The 18,849-nt window shown below is 40.8% G+C and overlaps 1 protein-coding gene across 2 annotated transcripts in view; it reads left to right on the top strand.

The window, feature by feature from the left end:
- Positions 1-18,849, top strand: part of EPHA4 (EPH receptor A4) — a 105,063-nt gene that overhangs the window by 74,215 nt on the left and 11,999 nt on the right. For both annotated transcript variants that reach the window (XM_051626517.1, XM_051626518.1), the window contains exons 6-13: positions 3,261-3,385; positions 4,571-4,730; positions 5,797-5,908; positions 11,084-11,142; positions 11,941-12,054; positions 12,235-12,420; positions 16,253-16,314; positions 16,884-17,093. In XM_051626517.1, coding sequence (XP_051482477.1) covers positions 3,261-3,385; positions 4,571-4,730; positions 5,797-5,908; positions 11,084-11,142; positions 11,941-12,054; positions 12,235-12,420; positions 16,253-16,314; positions 16,884-17,093 — 1,028 coding nt within the window. The remainder of the gene's footprint in view (positions 1-3,260; positions 3,386-4,570; positions 4,731-5,796; positions 5,909-11,083; positions 11,143-11,940; positions 12,055-12,234; positions 12,421-16,252; positions 16,315-16,883; positions 17,094-18,849) is intronic.

Raw genomic sequence — 18,849 nt, 5'->3', positions numbered from 1 at the left:
TTCTTTCCAAATAGCAGAGAGTAGGAAGGAGGAATGTGCAAAAACTAAAAGCTGTCTTCCAGTCTCTTATGTGACCTTGTTGCAAACATCTTATTTGTGTACGTTATTCTTTTGGTCAAGCTGTCCTCAGAATATTTTGTGCAGGAATGTGTATGCATAATGAACAGTTAGCCCTTGCACATGTAAGGGAAGATTGTCTGTTATTGTGCTTGTGATCAAAGCATCATTCTATAACCTGTTACATGGTTATCTTCACATCATCTCTAAGAGGCAATTTCAAGGCAAAAGGCAGAAGAGCAAAAACTTTGAATATTTTGCACAAGCTCACTGTGCCTGCTTCCTGGATTGCCATAGAGAGCTGGCCGTGGTGGTCTCCTCTTGGTCTGGGGCTCTTACACCCTTTTGGTAACATACGACCGAGGGGACCCAGGCCTGTTTTTCTTCCATAAGCCCAGACTTTCCACTGCTTAGATCATCTGTTGGATCCTGGAAAACAAGGAAAGCTGATTTTTAGGGCTATTTGCAGAAATAACAGAGAATTGGTAATGGAGGATTTTATCCATGCAGTGGGATAACTAGTAGTCCATGTGGGTACTGAGTCCAGTTCCTCAAGGCTCACAGAGTTGCACACCACTGTCGCATCGACTGTTCCAGGTCTGTGCTGCAGAGATGTCAAAGAGCTCCAGGACAGCATCTTGCAATTCTGGTACTTCATCCTGTTGCTTGGCTTCAGCATTCTTAGGATTTCTGTAGGGTGTATGGAGAGGCAGGACATATAGTCAAAATAACTCAAATCACGCATCTGCACAATATAGGACAAAATAATAGGTTAAACATTTAAGTACAATGAAGTTGCCAGGAATGGGAAAACTAGGGCCATTCTTACAATGGAGTAACAAAGGAATTGATGTACAAGTCGTCTTTGTGTCCTGAAGGCCAGGAGCAAGTTGTTTATTTCAGTCTGATGTGATGTTTATAGATCAGCTGTCCATTTTTGAGACATGAGAAAGGACTTGTTAAACTGTATAAAGCTAAGCATCTTTCTCAAGAAGAGGTAGTTTATATGTATTCTTCTCCTGTAAATAGCCATTTTACAACAGAGAAGAAATGTGTTTTCATACAGCACTTACCAGTCTAATATTGAAGGGCTCACTGAATTCCAATATAAATGCCTGCAGAAATGAAATAGGAGACCAAGGAGGTTAAAAAGAGGGTAAAGGAAAGAAAGTGAACTTTCTGCAATTCTTGAGGTCAGACTAGCATAAGTGGCAGATTCTCAGTAAAAAGAATTGCCTGTCTGCCCTGCATGAGGCACCCATTAACTAAGCAGATTTCTCTCCGGTTGGTTTATCAGTAATGTCATGCATGTGTGTGTTTTAGGGTAACAAATCTGATTTCTAATTTATTAGCTGTGTGGTATTCTTACTGCAAAGGGGAAAAAAAAAAAAAAAAAAAAAGTCTGTTGAGGAACTGGGAGGTTATTAAGCAGGTTCTCAGTCATGCCACAGATATATAGAAGTTGATGGAGCACACCTGGATCCTCCCTGTTGGCTGTGTTTATAGTCTCCTCTGTCATCCAGTATTTACCTTTGCATGTGAGAGACAGACAAGGAAAAAGAGAGAAAGGTTCTGGAGGCATTTCTAACAGAGATGCCAAACTGTCAAACAGTAAATCGGGAAGCAGCTCCCTGATGGTTTCACATCAAGAGGAGACACCCTTTTGTGACTGTGCAGCGTCTACTGGTTATTTTCACTTCCATCAGAACTGTCTGATATGGTCAAGTAGGTTTGAGGCTTTCAACGTTCAATTTTCCTTTCATTTATTGTGACTGTTTTATTTATTTGTCCTTCTTGGTAGTTTTCAAGGATATGTGTTTCAAGGATACTTTTTACTCTAACATTTTCATGGATTGTCATCCCAAAGTTAAGCATAGAAAAGGAAGCAAAAAGAAAAGGGTGGGGGTGGGGGAAAAGAGCAACATGTCTACAGCTTCAGGGGACAATAGAAGAAATATATTCAATTTAGGAAGACCTCTAATCTCTGGTTATACAGGACAGCTTTGTTAGATAAGATTAAAAATTTCATGAATGTCCCTTTTTACCCCTGGAGACTCCACCATTTATACCAGCTATTGTCAGCATCAAAAGAGCTTGATAACAGCTGGCTAGAGACGTGACCACACAGCAACACAACAGCAAGAAAGGGGCAGCCGGGTTCATAAATCTTCAGAAACCCGTTCCCCAAGCACAGCCGTGAATCTGCTGCTATCACAGTCAAAGGGAGAACACATTGTCCTCCAGCCAGTCAAAAATCTGAACTTCAGCATTAGCAGGGGCTCTATTGTGAGCATAGGGTGCACAATGAGATGTTTTCCATTATCTTCTTCATTGCAGCCCTTATTACTGCTCACAGATACATTTTAAAGGATCTTTGAGTTTAGCCTGTTACTCACTAAGAGTTTTTCCAAAACTCATGCAGCCCTTACCCTTGGCAGTGTAAGCCTGCTTTTTCTATTCATTGCATCAATACTGGGCCACACAGGACAGGGTCAGGTGATGCCAGTTTGGTACACAGTGGGCCAATCTGGTATCTTCTAGGCTGAGAAGGACCTGTTGAAGTCAGGATCTGGCCCTTGGGTCCTGAGCTTCCTCATTCTCCAGGGATTGCTCACAGACTCAGGCATAAACAGGTCAAGTTAGGAAGCATAAATTGGCTCAGGCTCTTGAAATACAAGTTTCCTGGTTTTCATGGGAGGGTCCAAATTTGTACATATTCAGCTTTATTCTGGTCTTAATTCAGGGGCAGTATTTTCTCAGCTTTAGAGAAAACTAGATTGCCCTCTCAGGAATTTCATAGTTCCTGTAAAGCAAATAGCTAATAAAATAACATTGGTTAATTTTTGGAGATGGAGGAAGAGAATTACTATGGACAGAACAAAGTACAAGTCCCTGTACTGTGCCTAAGGAAGGACAAAAATAAAGTAGAACCTTTTTTGTGCCTTAGCCTATTAAGGAGATTTGCACCTAGACTTCACAAACACTGCAGTGTTTAGACAACTGTAAGGTTGATTCAAAGCCTGCCTATCTAGTATTGTCCAGAATCCAAGAAGAAGCTTTATTAGAGAGGAATTAAATGCAATTTTTATTAGAGAAAACAGGAAGAATACTTAAGGCTTCCATTTCCCCCTGCAAGGAAAACACGGTTTCTCATGTTGTGAAAACTATGATTAAAAACTTTTTGTATTTTTTATTCCTGGCAGCTCCATCCCCGATTGTTTTGATCCAGGCTAAAGAGATAACAAGACACAGTGTTGCATTGGCTTGGCTGGAACCTGACAGGCCAAATGGAGTTATCCTGGAGTATGAAGTCAAATACTATGAAAAGGTACTTTTCAGAAATGGACAAGCAATGAGTTTTGTTTGGGTTTTGGGAGAGCTTTTTAATTCTTTCCATTACAGTTTATTTCCAGATAGGATTCCATCACATGAAACCAAATAGATTCAGTTTAATAAAATCCAATTAAGGATTTCATACACTTGAATGGTTACTTGAAAGAATAAGACTTATAGGCTGTTCCAGCTGTATGGTATGAGTTTATTTTGTTATTTTTTCCTACCTAGGAACTGAGCTTTTCAAGCAAGCATATTTATAATGAGAATCAATAATGTTGGGCAGAAGTGAGACATCAGCTTTACTTCACAGACAGACATGTAATAATGAAGTATCTAAAACAGTAAAAACAGTAATAATACTAAGATCTGTTTGCCAATAGCTTCTGCTTGGAATGAGAGTGTGGGCTGGATGGCTTTTAATAGAGAATAAGGAGACAAAATTACATTCTTCATACTTTCCAAGTTAGAGGGAAATGTTTTTCTTACAAGTAACTTCTCAAGTATAGAACTAGGAAAAGAGATGCTTTCTTTGGAAGTTCTGTGCAAAAATGAACAATACCTGCTTTTGGTTGTGTGCACTCTCACACACACGTGCATACTTCTGAATGTTTTTAGTAAAGAGAATCACTTATTCGCTTCCTTAACACACACAGAAAAAGGCATCTGATTTGCAGGAAAGCTGGACTATTACATTTTCTGATGTATTTACAGCCAAAAATAAAACCATTTTTAAGACTGGACTTTCTGGAAGACATTTTTTTAGCTCTTTTCTTTTTAAAAATATTTTTATAATTTTTTTTAATATGGCTCCTGGCTGACAGGAAGAAAAAGGAAGTGCCAGCATGTGTGAGTAAAATGTTGCTTGTTCATCAAAAGGATCATATTGAGGGCTTGGCTGTTTTCCAAAGGATTTTGTTGTGTGCTTTAAGTAATCAGTGATATATGAGCATCATACCTACTGCCTCATCATCCTTTTTTGGCTTGCTCAGGGCTCCATGCAGCACGCAGTGGTAGGGAAATTGAGCAAGGCCGACAGCAAGAACCCTCAGGATTTATTTTGAGAATTCCATCATTGTTACTCGTCTTCTTTCAGTTTTTGGCAAGGAAGTGGGGTTCCACGGTTCATGGTGCAACAAGGCATTTTCACTTGATCACCACTGTATTCTTTTCTTGTTAGGACCAAAACGAGCGTAGCTATCGCATTGTGAAGACAGCCTCCAGGAATACTGACATCAAAGGCTTGAACCCCCTCACTTCATATGTATTTCATGTGAGGGCCAGGACAGCAGCAGGATATGGAGACTTCAGTGGACCATTTGAGTTCACAACTAACACAGGTAATATAAAGCCCACCAATTTATTTTTCTTCTCCTTGAGCAGATAGCAAATATAACTGAGCTGTGTGTTGGGAGTTTCCCTTTGGTTGATTGGATTGTGGTGTGTCTGTTCTGGGAAAATGTTCTTCCATGGCCGTGTGAGTGTTAGTGATATCATGAATCTGACCTGAGACATCTGTTTGGATATGCTGCATTCTAGATTCTAATAATAATACTTCAGTATGGCATAAGGACACATTCACCCTATAAACACTTGGAAGCCACAGATTCTTGAGAGATTTATGTACCTATTTTGTTTACTGTAAATGTAGATGTTCCCATGTGTTCTTGTAACATCTCATTTGCAGGACAACAGAACCGTGTTATTCCCCTTTGCACACTATTGACATACATCAGTTAAGTGTCCTACATCAGCTCACGTTTCCTTAGACAGTTATATAATGACAGAATGTTTGAATTATGTTGTCAGTAGACCTTTTCATTTTGCTCAAGGAAACATGGAAATTTAGCTCCCAAAATGTTTGCTTTTTCAGTGGCAGGAAGGCAGTGTGACCAAGTCTGTTTGATTTTGGACATACAGGTCTGTTTAAATCAATTTAGGGTCATGCCAGTTAGTGTCAACGTCCTTCAGGATGTTAACAGCTGAAAATAATCAATCCAGCAGGAAGAGGGAAGACATTTTAAAATAACTTACTCTCTTTGTGTCAGCTGGGGAGTGATCATCAGGCCCCACTGAGATAAAAAGGAGGAGGAAAGAAGAGCATAAAGCAATTAGAAAGGAAAAAAAAAAAAGCCATTAAATCCTCTGAGCAACACTGAAGGAAAGAAGGAGAGGGAGTCCTTTTTCCCAGTGAACTGAAGTTCCCCAAATCATTATCAAACATCATGTCTTCACCTAATTAGGGCCCTGTTCGAAAATTGTGTCAAATGACTATATAACAAAGGCCTGAAAGTAGATTTGAGTGCTACTCTAAACTGCTTCCACAAGCCAGAAAGCCTCTTTGAGTACTACCTACGTTGATTTTTTGAGGGTATCTGATGCTAACGCTCTCTTTTCTGTTTCCAGTTCCTTCCCCCATCATTGGCGATGGTACCAACCCCACAGTGCTCCTTGTTTCAGTGGCTGGCAGTGTTGTTCTTGTGGTCATTCTCATTGCAGCCTTTGTCATCAGCAGGAGGTAAGAACTTAAGCTTCTCTCTCCCTCTCTGTCTTTCATGAGGGAGCTTTTTGTCTCCTCCAAACAAAGCTAAATTCTTTGATTAGCATCATAAACAGTGCATTTGCATTACAAGCCTTCTCCCATGTAGCTTTGATCTTCTCAACATTAGTACCAAGCAGCATGTGATGTAATGGCAATAGTTCCAGCTCTATTTGCTCTTCAAATGCAAAGCTGATCCCAATAACTGCCATTGAGAAGCAAGCCAGCTAGAGATTTGTGGTTAGTGTAATTTCAAGTTAAGTTTCATGGCTATGGGTACAGTAGATTTTATTAGGCTGACTCCTGATAGACAGGGAATAAACAACTGCACTGTTGTGAACTAAGCCGTCAGACTGCTATGCTTGTGATTTTTGTGTTTGTCTGTATGAGTCTGCATTAGTCTTTTGGGTTAGTCCTCCCAGTGTGACTGGATATGACTGTGAAACAGAAGCCACGGTCATTCAGCATTATGTGCAGTAACACAGCAGACTGGATCAATGGTTATTTCATTGGAGCAGGACCATAATCTTCTACTGAGTGCTTGTTCATTCTCCCACATTCAACCCAGACATCAGGAACAATCCTGAGACTGGGAGGACAGTGTGGCAGAAAAACAATGTCAGTGTTTGTGCCTTCATTTTTGTGTTCTGTGTCATTTAAAAAGATCAGCGTTATTTTGCTTCAGTGCAATTCTGAGATCTGTAGCCTGGGATCTGAGGGATGCATGTTCTGTCAATCTCTGATCAGTTTAATGGCATCAGCACATAAATGTGCACAAATTCATCTTGATTTGCTCTCAAATTATTTTAAAGAGCAGTTAAGTCACGATGATTGCAATATCTGAAAAGTAGGCACGTGTTGTTACAGCTTTCTGTGGGTGTTTAACTCAAAGCTTCCATGCTGGCAAGAAGAGCAGAACATATGAAAATGCAGTGCAGAGAGATAGGTTTATTAAAAGCTATTGCAACAGCAAATAGCAACACTGAGCTTGATGACTTAATGTCCTTTCCACTTTTATTGATCACTTTATTATTTAAGGCAGGATTGATAGCAGGATACATTGGCTTTCTAATTATGAGTCGCCACCTTGGAGAATTGAGCCTGTCGAGCTGCCTTGAGATGATTCCTTCCTCTCCTCCCCCAATAAAAAAATGTCGCTTCCCAAGGCTGATAAACGCTGCTTGGTGATTGGCCCTCAATGGATCACTTTTTAGAAAATGAAGTGTCAGCCCCTTGCCCTCATATTGATTCTCTTTAGTATCAGCCATAAAGCTGTCAAAGGAGAGGCTGCCTGGAGCCAGGTAGCTGACAGACTCACTGATGTGGGTGCATGCTCAGGCAGGTCTTCCCACCGCTCCAGCTGTCTGTTCAGTTATCTCTGCCCACAAGTGTTCAACTTGGACAAAGACAAGACAAAGAGCAAGAGGACAGTAGGAACGAAAGGCTGGTCCAAGCTATAGGGAATGGAGATAAAAGTATGCTGGTGGCCATGGGTTCAGAAATGTCCTGTAGCTCTGCAGTGGTAGGTCTTACGGAAGCTGTGGAAGGAGAAAGACAGAGAGCAAGATGAATGAAATACTAGGGTAGTAAAACTGCTCTGTGCATACTACTGCATGGTGCTTTGCTAATTAATAGCATTCCTCAATACACAGCTCTCTAGTAGCTGGAAGTAGCTCTCAATAAACAGAATCTACTTTAATATTCACTATCACTCTAACGATTTTAACCACTTTGCCAATGTCATTTAGAGGTGTGGGCTTTGGGGATATTTCATTATGTTCCTATACCAGCAGAAGCTAATAGAAAAATAATTATACTTTGTTCCAAGATGACTTCAGATGTGAAGAAGCTTTTCTGTCAATACAGTCCCCATGAAGAGTTTAGTGATCTAGTCAAGACCTAAAAGTCATATTTGTACAATCAAAGCTGTGCTATGGCCTGCAGATCCATCTATCTACATCCATGAGCCAAATGTTGGAACTGGGCATGTGCTGGAAGTGCCCACTTTTGAACTCTGTTATCACTAATAATACAGCATGGTGTTTTTTTCAAGTCATTGCTCAAATCCCAAAATTCGTCTTTACAACAGAATTTGTGTAAGGACTTTGCCTTCAGGCAGCTCAAGCTGTTTGGTTCTGTCCTGCAACCACGGTGTTTATGCTAACATGAGAATTCATCTGCCTATATGTTAGTTTAAACTTCCTGAGGTTAAGATGAGCATATCTGTAGAACAGAATGCAGGAGGTGGTGTGTTCCTAAACTGCCCTGTGGGAACGCTGGGTGAAACTAGAATATCACAAATAGTGTTGTAAGGGATTTGGGAAAGTGTAAAACAGAAAGAGCCACTTTCTGAAAGGGCTTGTGTGGAGTAAGATAGCCCTATAGAATCCTCTGGTCAGGGAAAAGTTTCTGTTGGCAAATCTTTCGACTGATAGATTGATTTCTCTTGTGAGCTGTAAACAGCTGAACGCGTGTGCCCACCTTTTGCTGGTGGTGTTGAACCAGCTGCCCCCAGGGAGCACCTCCTCCAGCCCCCTGTGTCTGGGGAGCAGGAGGGGGGACAGCCCCGCGGCACCGGCTTGTTGCGCTCCGGTGCCCTCTGCTCTTACCTCCTCTGCATCGCAGCCCCCACCTGTGACCTGCCTGCCTCTCTGACCCCCACCGTTTCTGAAAGCTGCAGTGTTCTTTTCCTGAATGCCGGCTATTTAATCACCACCGCCAAAATCCCTGTAATTACGGGGTTCAAATCTGTGACAAAAGCTTCCTTCTGCCACTCAGCTGAGCTGGCCCAGCGGCAGCTCCAGCCCCGCCTGCCCTGTGCTGTGGGGCTCCTGAGGACAATGGCAGGCAGGAGTGTCCTGCCCCCAGCCAAGCAGGACGGGTCAACAGGTGACACAGAGAAGTGGAAGTTGGTAGTTAATTTGGAAGGTATTATTTAAAGTTAATAAGCTACAATTATATTGCCTGAACAGTAATCCCTTTGTTTCCCTTTGCCTTTTGCATGTCTTTGGGTTTTAGTGGGGGAGGTTATTTTTTTATCTGTTGTTAGGGTGCTTGTACTTTTTAAAAATAAGATAAAGAGCATTTTTTCATACTTCAAATGCTTTCATGCAAAGCCTGTTTGTATTTCATATTGCCCATCTGTGCCTGAACATTAATAACATGAATCTGAAGGGGTCCTGCTTAAAATGCAGAGGGTTTTTTTTTTCCTTCCTTTTTTTCTTTCCTCTGAGAGAAGTTGTATAATACCTGAAACCATCTCTGCAATCATTTTAGCTGACTGGGATGACATTAGGTGAGATTTGTGCTGCCTCTTCCATCTACTCCAGTTCAGTATCTGGGAGCAGAACATAGTCCCTTTCTTTAACGTGGCTCAGTTATACCAGAGTTGTAAGTCCTTAGTGAGATAAACGGTTTAAATTGATGTTTGGATCCAGTGTGGTTATTAATAATGCTGCTCTTGTGATTTGGAGCCATTTGTGTTTAATTGACTTTCATCAAGAAAAGAAGTTCCCAACTATTTATAGTTGGATGTGTACCTCCTTTTTATGTCTGAATCTAAGTCATGTTGATGTTATTGGGACCTGTGAGGCTTGGTTCAAACATCAGGTAGTCTTCACATGTCAAACAGGATTTTTTTCCCCCTTCTGTTTCATGGTTAATTTATAAGTTTTTATTACTGGCATAGTGTGTTTAACACCCAGCTCTAAAGAACTGCAGAGACAAAGGCTGGGCAACGGCCTTTCAGCTGACAGGGCTGTTCATCGCAGGCCCTGCGCAGGGTGGGAAGTGAGATTCTTTCTGCTAATGGGCAGAGGGTTTTGCTGACCAGAGGGGACTGGCAAGACTCAGAAAGATTTGCTGCAGGTGAGGCTCTCGGTCACTTATTTTCTTCCTGTTATCTGCAAGTTTTTGGCCCTTTTTAACTTACAGCTCCTGATGGGCCTTTCTCTCACCCACTCCCGTTTTCTGCCTCTACCCATTCGATATTCTCAGACTTCTAGCCCAGACTCAGCCCAGTGCCCCTGGTAGGCCTGGTTCCCTCCTGCCCTACTTCAGTGGGTTGCACATTGCAGGCAGTGCCAGTCTTGCCTTCTCTTCTCCAGACTTGGTTACTCCTCCTGCCTTCCTTTTCTTCACACCGGCCCAGACTCTTGCCATTTACCTAACATGGCTTTGACACGCTGGGAGTTTGGGACTTCCATAGGAAGAGGCAAACTGAGGAGTAGGCCCTTCTCTTTGGCAATGTCTGTTCTTAATGCCTGGTTCTGAATTTTCAGTGAATGATGGTAAAAGCCAAAACAAAATCTTGGTATCAGTGTAGCATTAGGTGCAGGGAACCTTCAAATCCAAGTACAGATTTGGCTGAACTGACTCCTCAGTATCTTCCCTAACAGAAGAACCTCTTGTATTAACTTTTCTTAATGCCACTTGTCCATTGAAGTTTAAGGCTGAACTAATTAAATACATAACTGGTACAATATAGTGTGTGGAGGTGTAGAAATAGTCATCTGCAGCATCAACATGCTACACTACATTATTGTCTCCAGCTCAGAGGATTAGCAGAGGAGCTCTACCATTAGGAGCTGTTTGCCCCCTTCAATTATATAGTGATTAAAAGAATTAACAAAATCCTTAGGATCTACATTTTTTGTGGTCAGGGGTTTGTTTTGCTGCCATCCAGAGTTCTGTATTACTGTGTTGCTACTTTAAATTTGCAGTTAAATAAGTGTGTTGTTATTGGCATTTGCCTTATGTTTGAAAATCAATCTACCGAAACACCTCTGTTTTAGTATTTGAATCCATGTAAGATGGGAGCTAAAAAGTGATTTGGCCCCTTTTTGCGCACAATTGCAAATACACTTTTGAAGAAAGAGTAGCCAAAACACAAGCTCTGTTTTCTTTCTTTAAATGCCAAGATGCAAATGGGTTTGTCTTTCCTTGATGCTGTTGTTGATGCCAGTAACACTTAGAGCAGTTTGAGGAGTCTCCCACCCCACTGGTGTGTGTTGTGTCACAGGCTGGTAGGGGAGCTGCTGAGCACAGGTCATGGCAGGTGCAAACAGCTCAAGTCTCAGCAGGTCGAGAAGGCTGAGCTTGTCTCAAAGTCACATACTTATTTTGAATTGTATTGCTCTTTTTCTGTTCTGACAGGCGCAGTAAGTACAGTAAGGCTAAGCAAGAGGCAGATGAGGAGAAGCATTTGAACCAAGGTAAGAGGCAGTGGTGCTTGGGTTTTTTTGATTCGGTTCACAAAACATGGCCCATGTTCTGATGCTTGGGAAAGAAGGGGTGACATTCCTTTTGAGATGAATACTTTTCCATTTTCCTCTCTTGCAAACATCTTCCTTTGAAATGGTGCACTTTAGTAATGGGAAAATAGAAGTAGCTGGGTAAAATTTTTTTTAAAGACAGGCAAGAGAAAGGTTCATCAAATTTTTCCATTGTTGCATTCTGCTGAAAGACATCTGTTCTTGGCTAGTGATATCTAGGCATGATTCTTCCCACAATACTCAGGTAAAACAGTTTCTGGATGGGTTGGAGGTAGTCCTGCAGGAAAGGGAATGTGAACTTTTGCTGCCTTTTTTCCAGGACTGAATCTTACTGTTACTTCCATCTCAGTCATCCAGGTACCAAACTTAGGACCTGATCTCAGAATTTCTTAGCTCCCCAAAGGGAAATTGGATATGTTTTAGTCTCCTAGGTCCATGACAGGCTATTGGCATATTAGTGATGGCAGTGATTTGTGAAGCTCGTTTATTGGCAAAAGCCTGTTCCTTACATAAATATTGGGAAATATTAAATGTTTACATTAAAAAAAAAAAAAAATCGCATCAGAGGAAAAAAATACATCAAATCCTTCCTTCCTTCATCAGTCATTCCTGGCTTACAGTACATTTTTATTGTACACTCTCTTTGCTGTTGTATATCATTAAGGCTTCAGTCTCATATGTTCTGTGTTCAGCAGCATGTAGATCAGTGACTTCAAATAAAACATTTCTGCCTTGCAGGTGTTAGAACATATGTGGATCCTTTTACATATGAGGATCCAAACCAAGCTGTGAGGGAATTTGCCAAAGAAATCGATGCCTCCTGCATAAAGATTGAAAAAGTTATTGGTGTGGGTAAGTGCCAGGACTTTTGCATTTTTGTCTGTAAATATAGTTTTAAATTTGCTTTTAGGAAGCATAGGATCCTATGATTTTTGTATGACAGTTCCCCCAGATGAACTGATATAGCAGTTTGACAATACAAGTATGTGCTTCATGTTCATGACTATGGACTCTTGTGCCTTTTTCTTTAAGGGGAATTTGGTGAAGTATGCAGTGGACGTCTCAAAGTACCAGGAAAAAGAGAGATATGTGTTGCTATCAAGACCCTGAAAGCTGGTTACACTGATAAACAAAGGAGAGACTTTCTGAGTGAGGCCAGCATCATGGGACAGTTTGACCACCCCAATATTATCCACTTGGAAGGTGTAGTTACTAAATGTAAGTAGGTCATTTTCATGACAAGTCCTATTTGGAACTCACTGAGGAATTAAGTCTGTGACGGTTTGTGCTGTTTTAATTTTTCTCTTATTCTTTTTCCCCTCCTTCCTGTGAAATGACAGATGGAATAGAACCACTGATAGCTAATAGGAGGAAATCAGTGCAGGACAAGTCATTAATCTTGTTGTCAGCTATAAATGGGTTTATGGTTTCAACTGATACTCTATCTGTAGGCAGTTTGTACAGGATTTTGTAGGGGGAATTGATACTGCAGGGGTTAGCTTTTTTTTCACCTCCTCCTTGCTATGCCAAGCAGGCATCTTTTACATCTTTGCTAGACTGAGCTGATTGTTACGGGATAGGCAAAAGCAGATGGTGAGCAAAGAATTTAAAATGGTTGGGGGGAAAATACCAAAACAAAACTACAGAGTCGTATGTTTAAGGTACAAAGCACAGATGTAAGGAACAAGCCTTTGAAATGAAGTTGGCTGTTTTGGTGTGAAAGCTGCTTATTTGTTTTCACTGATTTACAGGTGTGGTAATTTCACTCTACAGAATTTACCTGGCTGATCTTTTTGTTTGTTTGGTTTTGGGTTTTTTTTTAAGTTTGTTAGTGTTCATTGTGCCATGAACCCTGCCTTAGAAAGAGAATGACAGTGCTTGCTGGGTGCTGTTTGTAGGCAAGAACTACAGATACACCTGTGAGACAGATGTGCTTAGGTCTGACTCCATAGGGGGTTGCCCTTGTGGTGTAGTTATTGTCCCTCCTTCAACTGCCCTAGGTAGCATGTTGGCAAAGCTGATCCCTAATCCTAGAAGACCCTTGGGATATAGGCACTCATGCTCAGGGTAGCAAATAAAACAGACAACAATCTTGTGAGCTGCTGTTCAATCTGTGAAGCTTACCACTTGCAGCTGATGCTATGCATGATGAACATAAAGGCAGGGTATTAATAGTGCAAGGAGTTAAAATTAGATATGGATGAAAATTTTAAAAGTTAAATATTACTAGGAGAACAAAGTGTCTCCCATAGAGGGTTGCCAAAGTCATCAATACCACTGAAAAACTCTGTCCCTCTTGAATGTCAGTGGGAGCTGCATGCTTACACTTGTGTTTCTGGAAATCTTCCCAGATTTTGTAATATTTGGGCTTATTTTGCCATCATTTACTGAGGGCCTCCCTCTAAACTGAAATGAAAAGGTACTACTCTGTTTAAATTTCACAGGTCTGACTCTGTCTTTTTGTTGTCCTTGTAACAAAGCGGGGGGAGTTGTGGTCAGGCCACAGTGCTACAACAGTGGATTTTTCTAGCACCTCTGTAAAAGGAAGGCAACAAGGGGAATCTTTGTGTTGAAATCCCACCGTAGCTGGAAACCCCTGAGCTAGTACAGCTCTAGCAGTTATAAATGACTGTAGGCATTTGCATAATGCAGTTGTCACTGAATTAAAATGATTTGAAATTTTCACTGAGGAGGTGGTAGCCTGACCTGAGAGCATTTCATTGCCTGCCTCGCTGGAACTGCTCCTTCCACAGCAAGCCAGCTTGGTTACCTCAGAGCTGGAGTGTTTGGTAAACAGGGCTACTTAAGAAGACATTTATCTCAATTTCTCCGTAGGTTTTCTGAATGCTGTGATAAATGAATGTATTTAATAAACTGAAAATTAAAATGTGAGATAAATAGTAGTCTAGATAGGGGTTGAGAGAGGCAGCAAAAAACCATGAATACATTATTGGCTGCTAGTCAAGTACTTTAATAATTGACTCGCTGATGGTATCTTCTCCTCTCTCTGTCCCCCTCCCCTGCTAAAGAAGTGCCTGAGTAATGAAATTACATGTTAATGGACTGAAAGAGTCTCCCTTCCTATGTTGACATAGTATCTTTTGATTGAGGAAGGTTAATTAAAACTCATTTAGCTGTATTTGTTCAGTGGAAGGCTTCTAGTCACACTTGCAAAGGATAAATGACACAGTGACATATGCAGATTTGGTTGGAGTTTTTTCTCTTTCCACCAAAGAATGCTTGCAAAGGTGAATTAGAGGGGAATGATATTTTATCATGTTTCTCTCCTTAAAGGTACAAGTACTCAGCCAAGGTCACTAAGCCCTTCATCCAGAGCAGTTTGCTTTGTGCAGCACCATCACTTCTCTGCCGCCATCATGCAAATCAGAAAGGGCTTCAGCTACCAGACTGGCATTTCATGGGCATGCCAGTTTGCACAGGACCTAAGCAGTAAGAGTTTTGATATCAGTTGGGAAGGGAGAGAGAAAGAGGAATAGTAAAAGCCCTGCAAAAGATAGGTTAGGACTGAAAAGGTGAAATTAAGTAATGAAAGAAAAAAATCGTGTAACACGGACATGTTTGCCTAAGTAAAATTTTCAGTCAGTCCTTATAACATATTGTTTTCTTCAAAAACAGAAGTCCCTGACAAATAATGAAAAAAGCATCTTGGTGAAAAATGCACTGAGGTAGAAATTATTAGGGGAATTTTCAGTGCTGCAGCATTTCATGGTAGGGTAATTTTCATAGCTGGTTGTTCTAGAGCAGATAGTTGCTGGTAACAGAAGCAAGGAAAAGTTGAGTAGTTCTGATACCTCTGATGCCAGGACAGTATTGAGCTATCTAGAGTCTAGGTGACACGTCCATTGGGTCTTTCCCCACAATTTACTGTTATTCAGAGCTGCTCCAGGAAGTACAGAAGCAGAGTTTCTCTGGGACGCTGTCTTTTATTTAGGGTGAAATTCCTATGGCTAAAACAAAACTGGGAGGAAGGGTTGCCATGCCAGCCTGGTGCTGACTGCCAGGTGCTCTCTTGACTCCCGTGCTCATCTTGGGACTGGGCTTTTGCCGTTCAACCTTTGCTAAGTCACTTTTCTACATCTCCCATTGCTTATGGAGAATGGAAATGATGTTGACCCCTTTCTGCAAATATCTACGTGCTGAATATCCGGTATGATTTAGCCCTGTGAAATAGTGTTACTTGTATGTTCCTAAACGTTTTCAGTTTCAGCATCATAGGACTTTTTAAAGCTCTTGAAGACAACATCAAGCATTATTTATATACTTGCTGTTGCTTTAGGTAGGAGAGCACCTGGAAATCATCCCTGTATCACTAAAATGGCATTCCATTTCTCTTCAGATTGCCCAGCTTGTGTGTCTGTATTGCAGATGGAAAGCTGAGTGCTGCTGAAGCACTAAGCCCAACCTGGGACACAGTGCATTTAATCATTTATCCTGTGGTTGACTTCATCAGTCAAATGGCTTTGGCTCATTTGTAAATAACAAGAGACATGAGATACAAATTTGGGACAGAGAAAGTTGAGAGGAACAACTTATATTTTGCATTCTTGAGTCCAGTTGTCTTGGAGTACCTTGTACCTGCTGACAGCTTCTGACTCACCTAAAGTGTTGATCTTAAGAGAGGCAGAGAGACCAAAGCATGCACAAATTCCATTTGGAAAGAGGAAGGCTTTCTAGTCAGCAAGAAATTTAATTACACCAAAGATTTATGTCAAGTTCGAACAGATCTTTGTTTCTTAGCTCTCTATTATGAATTCATATATTCCTTAGAGAACAGGAGCCACTTTAGTTAAAGACCTTGTCAGTGAGTCAACCAAAGGGTTAACCTTCCAGATGGGGCCTTTAAATGTTTCTGTCCTGTAATATTTCTTCTCTTGCTCCCCGCAGCTGGGGCATAAGCTTGGTGCTTTTCAAATTAAATTAGATTGTGTAAGCCAGGTGTCTTGGCAGTAAAATCATGTGCAACCCATTTTTATCCCATTAACATTGGTGTTCATCAAGGAATTGTGTTTTTTCTTTCTGTGAACTCCAGGTAAACCAGTAATGATCATAACTGAGTACATGGAAAATGGCTCCTTGGATGCTTTCCTCAGGGTAGGTGATTTCTTCATAGTAAGCTAAAGAGATTTTATACTGGGAAACATTTTCTGGATTTAATTCTGTTGGGGGGGGGGGGGGGTGTTGGGTTTGGTTGGTTGTTTTTTTCAGAAAGATACTGAAGATCAGCATTTTAAAATAAATTCTGTTCATATTTGGGAAATTCTGTTTTCTTGTGTTGCTCCTATCAAAACACAGAATAAATGTAAAGTGGAAGGATTTGGAATAAATGTGATGTTTAAAATAGCAGGGTCTTAAATAATCCCTGTTTAATGGCAACTGTTCTGATTTGCTCCATTTTTTAAAGCATTGCAGTGCTATAGGCTCATTAAAAACGAGATTCATTGCAAACTGGGTACTGCATCACTGGAAGCTGTGACAGAACCTCTGGGTTTGTACTTCACTGGTGAATTATAGACACAAGTCAGTAGATTGAGGAAATAACATTGCATTTTATTTGAGAGAACATGGAAATCCAGAGATACACTTTTTGCCAGTGTCACCAATGGCATTAATGTAGCTTTTAGCTTAATGCTCTCTGATTTTCTTCCTTTTCTCATATGCAGAAGAACGATGGTAGATTTACAGTGATCCAGTTGGTGGGGATGCTTCGTGGCATTGGCTCAGGAATGAAATACCTGTCTGACATGAGCTATGTGCATCGGGATCTGGCTGCTCGGAACATTCTGGTCAACAGCAACTTGGTCTGCAAAGTCTCTGACTTCGGCATGTCCCGCGTCCTGGAAGACGACCCTGAAGCAGCTTATACCACACGGGTAAGGAGGGAAAGAAAAGGTCCAATGGGTTTTCCTGCCTGCACACTCGACTGTGTGGGAGATGACAGTGGTGTGTTTTAAAATAATATCAGTTATAAGAGAAAGCCTGTATCACAACCTAAAAATAAACATTGACCCAGACTCTATAGCTAGTATAAATTGCTGCAGTGCTACTGTTACATCTGTACCTACATCAGTATTTCTTCTCTGGGGCTGTGGCCCATGTATTCCTCTGGTTCCATCAGTGTGCTCTTAGAGTGCATGACAGGAATCTGATGGCAGAAATTAGAGCTTGGGTTTCTATTCCTTCTGATGCCTACAGACACGCATAATTATTTGCAAATAGCTAATCCCACCACAGCTTGATTCAACAAGTGTAGATATATCACAAAAAAAAAAAAGTTGAATCCACATTTGTCCATCACAAAGCTAGTCATGAATTTGACCTAAAGAACTTGGACTGGGAAAAGTGTGAAGCCTGCATTCCCCATTTTTTGTTTCTTTCCCATTTTATCTATACTTCAGCATCCCACAGTTAATTAATTTTGCTAAAGCCTTTTTAATATGCTGCATGTGGATCAGCACTAATGCAAGTACTTCTGGCCACAGAACAGCATCCCAACCATTACCAGCCTTGTACCAATACCCCTGTAATTAACACGTGCACAAAGAAAAAAAAAGTTTATAAAGTCTCCTTTTTTAATTGCTTATTTTCTTCATTTTGAATATCTGCCATTCTCCATCTGTTCTCCCTAGTGCAGAGTTTCTTTGCAGTACTCAGATTTTGCAGTTTAATCCCAACACTCATCCTTTAATGGATTTGCAGTTCATTACAAGGAAGGATAGACACATGTAGTATTAAATGCTGGCCAGCCTTGGTATTTCTCACTCACAAGGGTGGCAAGTGGAAGAAGCAGAAGCAGAGGTCTGAAAAGCTGTATTCAGGGAAATCAAAGTTTAGACAAGCACACAAGGGCAAGACAGAAACAATTGAAAACCTTCCCTTTGAATTTAGTGTGTGGAGATAAAATATTATGTTTGGTCTCAAGAGTAAACCACAGGGAATCAATGGCATTTGCATTACAGTGCATTTTCTTCATTTGGTATCAGTAATGAAGGATCAGGAAAATTTGGATTGACTGCACCGTACTCAAGTAGCTAAATAAAAAGAGCTTATTGAGCAAGTTTTAGAATGACAACCATGTATAAAAAATGTCCATGTATCTGTGTCTGAAAAGAGTAGAGCTTTTTCCTAACCAGAGACGATGCAATAAAATGCAGTTTTTGAAGCATCCTTCAAGAGAACAGTGTGTTCTCCTCCCTGTTATTCATATAGATCATTAAAGTGAAGCATCCTGTAGCCACACAAAGCTCATTCTGCTACAGCCTGATTCACAAGAGGCCTGATGAAATGGCCAAAGAAGCCAGGAGAAGGACCCCTTTGGATTTCACTTGACTTTGGAACAAGTCCATATTAAACACTTGAGAGAGATATTAGAACAATAAACCATTAAGTATGCACACGCTGGCACTCAGATATGGGTAAAACTATAAAGAAGATTGCTGAGAAAAACAACTACCAAAATAAACTTAATCAAAAAAGCATAAAAGCAAATGAAAAAGCCCTAAACCTTTGTTCAGCGTAAGTCATTCCCCAGATGAAACTGCAGGAAACCAAAAGCTCAATTAAAAACACCTTGCATATTAGCATAAACAAAAGGAGAGCTCTCTGGCCGGGGATCACTCAGCTAAGGCA

This window comes from Apus apus, chromosome 8 (genome assembly GCF_020740795.1).
Source record: "Apus apus isolate bApuApu2 chromosome 8, bApuApu2.pri.cur, whole genome shotgun sequence".
Classification (NCBI taxonomy): Eukaryota; Metazoa; Chordata; class Aves; order Apodiformes; family Apodidae; genus Apus; species Apus apus.
The sequence above is the reverse complement of the archived record's forward strand: the minus strand, read 5'-3'. Positions and strand labels throughout refer to the sequence as shown.